Genomic DNA, 7,056 nt, shown 5'->3' with positions numbered 1-7,056 from the left:
GGGACCCTCTATCCGCAACCCGAGGACGCGTTCGGTGGCTTTGTCATAGGCCCTTCTGTTTGATTCTAGAGGAATCAAAACCGAATATATATATATATATATCAACTTCTCTGAATCTTTAAATTGATTATATCTTCATAAGTCCTCTGAGAACACATAACAAGTTATGGGTGGAACCTGAAGTGTCAACTCCACAAAGTCTCCAAAAATGGAGGCCGAAGGGGCAAATGATTTTTTTTTTAATATCCTCATAGAATTTGTTGGACTGAAGGATCAAAAACCTCTCCAAAAGTGGATATTATTAAAAATAAAAATGCTTCTAATTAAAACACTATAAAAATTGAAATTGCCATATGAAACCTTTTATTATAGCCGCTGGTAAAAGATTCAAAGTTACATTGACGAAACAGGGAACATCACTTATATTGCGTCAAAATTGTACTACAATTGGATATTATTTAATTCACGATTGATTACTAAAAAATGTTACTTTTTACATTTGAGTAAGCTTGTAAATTCCTTAAAATTTAAGCTCGGATTAAAAATTCTACATTTTTTAAATTTAAGTCGATTGAAATTATAAATTTATTCATTTCGAAACCTTTTTTTCAGTTTTGATGGCTTCAAACCCTATATGTTGAATTAAATTTTGAATTTTTGAAATTTAAAATTCAATTAAAAAAATTAACTAATTGCCTGGTTAACTAGCGGGATTACGAGTTTTTTTTGTTTCTTTGTTTAATTAATCGACAACCTACCTCATTTGAATATCTTTTTAGTTATTTTTTTTTAAACTCGTACACCCATTTTTTCGAGTGTAGTTGATTCCACAATAATTTATTATACTATTTCTTTAAAAAGAAATAAACATTCATGATTTATATAAAATTGACCATTGAAAGATAATTTTAGGGTGGAAAATACATATAAAAAATATTGACTTTTTAGATAAACGTATTTTTAAAATATTGAAAGAAGGTTTAAGTGTACCTATATAGGTATTTCAATCGTTCAGGAAACTGCAAGAGCCAGAGATGCGTGACACAGAATTTGCAGATTTGCATAAGCGACGTCAATTTTTAAAAATAGAAAACTTTCCCGGTTAATACTTAGAAACATATGAGATTTAAGCCTAACCGAGTAACATTTTAATTCTAATGCAAGCGCTTTTTCTGAATGAATTATTTTCGATAGAAATGAAAAGGAAAATTCGTTATAACAAAAAAATCGTAGAGGTTCCAGTAAAGAATAATAATTTGTTTCAGGTATAACTATTATTTTAAGTTCCATACATTTTTTAATAAATTAAAATTTTTTAATGTAGTGAATATGTAGGGCGCAAAAGGTGATTGATTAAAAAATTTAATAAAAATGGCTGACTAAGCTGATGTTTAAAATTTCAGTCAAATTGGCAAGAATGTTGGCGCTCGAGCTCTCTTCCTTATGATATATATTATACGTTTTCGGGAAATTTAAAGACATCACAAGAATGTCAATAAAACAAAAGACAGGAAAAAATAGCAGTCAAATTAACCCTTAACTTGCACACCTCAAAATAATTACATAGCTTGCACATGGGGTATTCCGGACCCCAGCGTGAAAAAACGTTTATATCTTTTTTGTTTTTAAACGTTTTCATGCGAACATTTTTGTGTAGGTTCCTTGACATCTTTTCTAAGCATTCTTACAGTTTTACAATGTTAAATCATTGTTTAAATATTAAAAAAAAAACAATGCAATGCTAGCGGGAAACTTTGAAAAATCTTTGTTCAAAAATGCCCTGGGGTATTTTGGACCCCGTGTGCAAGCTAAGGGTTAATGCTACTGAAAATTTAAGAATGTCAGTAAATTTGTACTAAAATACTGTAATTTCAACTCCTCTTGTGACAAATACATTATGGAATTTGGTTGATGTTAATTTGTTAAAACGTTTCTGTTCCAATTAATATAATTAAATATTTCTTTTCTCGGAAATACAGGTGTATCTTCCTTCTAACACATGGTACTTAACAATAGCCATGGGTGGGGCTGTGGAGCTATAATAGCATCTCTGATGTATTTTGAATTGTACCCATAACTCTTGACCACGAATTACGTAGTCAATCAGTTTTGAGAATCTCAAAATGATGTGTATTGCTTTTGTCGTTTCTGGATACGTCGTTTTTTTTAAATATTTAAAAAAATCTCCTTTTATTGAAAGTCTAATTATTTGATGCTGAGCCGTGAATTGTGAAGAATATTTCCAAACTGGAAATCGTATTCTTTTAGAACAGAAAAGTTATGTTAGTTTGTCTGAAAAGTGTGATATATTTAACTTTTAGTCTCGTTTCACTAAGGAAGTTTTCAATGCGTAATTTTATTTATTACGTATATCCTAAAAATGTACTTTTTTAATAGCAGTCAACTAAGAAATCAAATATAATCGTTATAATCATAATAACTCTTATATCTATGAATCAGTTTTGTGAATAATGTTATTAAAGAAAAGAAATTGCCATATTCTCTTACATAATATAGCTCTATATTGATGCAGATGTGGAATAAATTGAAATAAAAATTAGGAACTGTAATGCACGTGCGTGAACGATTTAGTCAACCAATTTTATGTAATAAAAGATCCACTCATAACAGCTGGATCTGTCAGTTGGAAAATTGACAGCAAAATATTTTTATAGTCGCAGATCCATGTGACAATATTTCTCAAGGATTCACCACTGACATTTGCGCAAGAAAATATGTATAAGCACCTTATTTTGGCTGAGAACCAGTCACAAAATACGTAGATTTTGATTCAATATGACACCACATTTATACATTTTCTTAGTTTCCACAATTTTTATAAAAATATAGTTTGTTACAAATATAGTGTTTAGTATGTTCACGTGTATGGTATCCATAGGTATACAGTTATCAGGAGCTTTTAAGATGATGAAAATTGAAAGAAAAAATAAATTTCTATACACGAAAGAAGACCAGTTAGTTTAGAAGCTAAATAATGTATTAATTAAATAATTGATTAGCCAAGTAATAAAAAAACTAAGGTTTTCTCATTTTCAAAGTGTTTCTGATTGCTTATCAAACCAACATTTTTTTTCAAGGGGGAGACGTAACACTTTAGGTTACAAAATTCAAGCGAAGAAAATAGAAAACAAAATCGATAATTTTTTCAAATTTTTCTTTTTGTATTCGGGCTGCCCGCATTGAGAAAACCCTAATTTTATGCATATAATTTCAGATTGAAAAATATTGTAAGATTAAAAGTGGCATTTAGAAGTTGAATAAAGTAATGATACCACTGGAGGTGTTCGAATAAAATGTTATTATTGAAATAATTTCTCTTCATTTGAATATTTAAAATATTTCAATCATACATAGATTTATAAACCTAATTAGTGAATATTACTTTATTATTGCAGGCCTCAGAGGAGTATAGAGAACACAGCACTCACAAAACTCGCCGAGCCAAGAAAACTAATCAAAGCCAAGGCCAGCACGTAGTAGAACAACGTAGTTCCAGTATCCAGGAGAGTGTAAGCGTGACAAAGCGTAGCACTACAAAAGATACTTTACAGAAAAAGTTCAACGTTGTTCGACTGAGTAACATCCCCTTACCATCTACTGGTGGCAAAGTAACATGTAAGTCAAGTTACACTTTTTTGTCATTTTATTTTCGATTGGATTGGAATTTTTTTCCAAAAACTTTATATTTTTGGTTTAAAAAATCTATTCAATCACTTCAAATGTCAATTTGTACCCGGCATGCGAGATTACATGTAAGTTTGAATGAATTAATTTCGAAATTAATTGAAATTGCTACGATTTAAATTTCCAGTTGTGCATTTTTAAACTTTTCAAGTTCTAAATTATTCAAATTTTTGAAGTCTCGAGTTTAAAATGTTTCATTTGAAACTTTTTGAGAAATAAAATGTTTCAAAACCTCAAGTTGAAATATTTTACTTGACTCTTTATAAATTTGAAATTTAAAATGTTTCGAAACGAATTTGTTCCCGGGTATTAATTAAGTTGAATGTGGCCCGCTTGAGCGTAAATTTTTAATTTGACCATGAAATTATTTCCAGCCTACTATTCCTTATACATGTCTTTAAAGAGTGTGACAAACTGTTTTTTAAAAAGGAAAAAAATCTAGAGTATGTTTTTTCACAAAATCAATTTGAATTTTGATGTTAAAAAAAATCATAATGGAAAAAATCGTTATGATAGTCTTATAGTACCTGACAATAGCTTTCCAAAACACTATAATAAAAGTCCAATCAGATAATCCTAAAAGAAATTACACTAACGTGAAAGTGAAAACTTCAGGGCCCTATATATTAAAAACCGATTGATAATTGGACCTATGGCTTGAAGAATTTATAAAAGGTCCACTAGAACCACTAGGACTGTAATTTAGCCAAGTTTCAAACCGATAAAAAAAATAATATCACAGCAACACAATTTTGAGCTAGAAACGAGCCCCATCCTTTCATTTGCATTTTAACCCTTAGTGGCCCAATTTTTCCGTTTTTGTTCGTCAATTTTAAGCACGGACAACTTTGTTAACTATGCTGAAAAAGATCTGAAAATGTATTGGCAGTTATTTTCAAGTGTACTCTTTAAGAATCTGACCCGAAAATTTCGAAAAAAACCGCCCCTTCCCACCCTAATTTCCAATTTAAAAAAAGAAACGTGATTTTTAAGGTATTTTTTTTAAATCACAATTTCGATGCGAAAGAGGTCTTGAAAGTAGCTGAAATCGCAAAAACTCCGGCTCAAAATGTCCAAATAATAAAGTTACACACACACAGATAAATCATTTTTCATCATTAAGGGGTTGTACGACCACCCCTAAAATACCATATTTATGAAAAACAGCTACTTTGCGGATTTTTCTGAAAATAAAAAAAAGGAATATAAAATAACAAAAAGAAGGGAAAACATGTTCTTTATAAACGTCTACCTCCACGCGGTAAGAACTGGAAACCTAAATAAACTTTTATTTTTTTTTAGGACTAAATTTATTTGCAATTTTTTGGTATTGAAAATAGTGTTTTTGAAAAACTGCCGATTTTCACCCCTTTGGGCTATTTTTTATGGAGTGGTAACGAAATTTAACCTTAGATGACAAAAGAAAGTATATTTTCTATTATTTGTGATATATTTTTCCCCATTTTTACGTGTTTTCAAGAGCTGAAATAACTTTTTTCAGAACAATCCGTGAAACAGCGATTTTTCGTAAATATGTTATTTTAGGGATGATCGTGCAACCTCTTAATGATGAAAAATGAATTTTCTGTATGTATAACTTTATTATTTGGACATTTTGAGCCGGAGTTGTTGTGATTTTAGCTATTGTCAAGACAAGACCTCTTTCGCATTGAAAATGCGATTAAACAAAAAAATTATCTTAAAAAATCACGTTTCTTTTTTAAAATTAAAAAACAGGGTGGGAAGGTGTGGTTTTTTCGAAATTTTCGGGTCAGATTTTAAAAGAGCATACTTGAAAATACTTGCCAATAAATTTTCAGATCTTTTGCAGCATAATTAACAAAGTTGTCCGTGCTTAAAGTTGACGGACAAAAACGGACAAATTGGGTCAAAAAAGGTTAAGCCGCTGATCACGAATCTGAAGGCCTTTTTATCGTGAAACTCTGAGTTTTCATATAACATCAAAATTTTCGAATTTTGAGAAAACATTTATGAAGTTGAATAATTGCAGGAAAATTCCTAAAAATTCCGATATTCATGTTTTTAAAACTTCGGCTTTACAGTTACTACTTTAAATCACTTAACATTGTAAGTTTGTTCTTTATCACTGAAAACTACAAAAGAATATTATTTCTTATATCAGTTGATCACTCACGCTTGTATCCGAAGTTTCAAGGTTGTTAAATTTATAGTTCCATGACGCTTAGTCCTTTTGTGCAGTTACATGGGAAAAAATCGTTATAGATGAAAAATATTCAATTGTTTTTCCAAATCCAACATTATTATAGACATTTAAAAATTTATCGCTTATATCTAACACTTAGGGGAAAGTTTAAGTATGAGGTATATGTATCAAAATGTTTAGTTTTTTCTGTCAATTAATTGTTTAATGGTAACAAATCTAAAAATATTTATTTCAAATCATGTCCTCAGCGATTTTTTGTATTTTTTATTATAAATGTTATAAAGTTATAAAATTTTAAACCATACGAAACTTATTGAAATTTCCATTAAGTTATAAAATGCGTGCGTAGCGCCATATTTTGTGACACAGTAGTCTTTAAACTGACCATTCAAAATGCAGAAAAAATAATTATCTCAGTATTTTGCAAATTATTCCCCTCGAAAGGTGTTTTGTCCCTCCTGTGAAATTAGGCTGAATGGAAAACTGGGGGGAAATCGGGCATTTTTCTGACATTCTCCTTTATTTTAGATGACCTGTTATAGTTTAGACAGAAAAAATTAGTCTTCTAAATTACACTCGGTTTCCGAGTTGAATACTCTGGAGTCCCACTTTACCGGGCTTTTCGGAAGTAATCTAAATGGCCTTTGTGGTAAATCAAGACTCCAAACCATTCTTCTCCTTCTTTCTTGTGACTTCTTTTAGTGCCAAAGCGTAAACTGCGCAACTCCGCTGACCTTGCAAGCCTCTCTCTCTCGCCCCTTGGACCACCTTATCCGTATATCGGGATCCGGTAAAACGGCTCTCCAGTGACTGTTTTTATTCTAGTCCTCGACCCATGTCGGGGTTCTCCGAACGTAAAGAGTCAGGGCCATAGCGCAATGCAACGCAAGGTGACGCAGTTATCCAGCTAGGCCGTTAAAGTACAGGGCTTTATCGCCACGCTGCTAAAGGCATATCCAATCCTCTCCTTTCAGCCCCGCGGCTCCTCTTATCTGAAACCGCGGCGCGACGTCAATTCTCGGAAACCACATAGAGATATTAGTGAACTCGGGATCAGAGTGTAATTACTTTTTTTTCAATTTAGTCCATTCTAGAATATTATATGCAATGAATTCATAAATGAGCTAAGGGCTCGATTAAAAACTACGTCACACTGCCGGGAGTTA

At 31.2% G+C, this 7,056-nt stretch overlaps 1 protein-coding gene across 7 annotated transcripts in view; it reads left to right on the top strand.

The window, feature by feature from the left end:
- Positions 1–7,056, top strand: part of LOC117170707 (filamin-A) — a 128,792-nt gene that overhangs the window by 83,551 nt on the left and 38,185 nt on the right. For all 7 annotated transcript variants that reach the window (XM_033357703.1, XM_033357699.1, XM_033357702.1 and 4 more), the window contains one exon: positions 3,417–3,636. In XM_033357703.1, coding sequence (XP_033213594.1) covers positions 3,417–3,636 — 220 coding nt within the window. The remainder of the gene's footprint in view (positions 1–3,416; positions 3,637–7,056) is intronic.

This window comes from Belonocnema kinseyi, chromosome 4 (genome assembly GCF_010883055.1).
Source record: "Belonocnema kinseyi isolate 2016_QV_RU_SX_M_011 chromosome 4, B_treatae_v1, whole genome shotgun sequence".
NCBI classification, from domain to species: Eukaryota; Metazoa; Arthropoda; class Insecta; order Hymenoptera; family Cynipidae; genus Belonocnema; species Belonocnema kinseyi.
The sequence above is the reverse complement of the archived record's forward strand: the minus strand, read 5'-3'. Positions and strand labels throughout refer to the sequence as shown.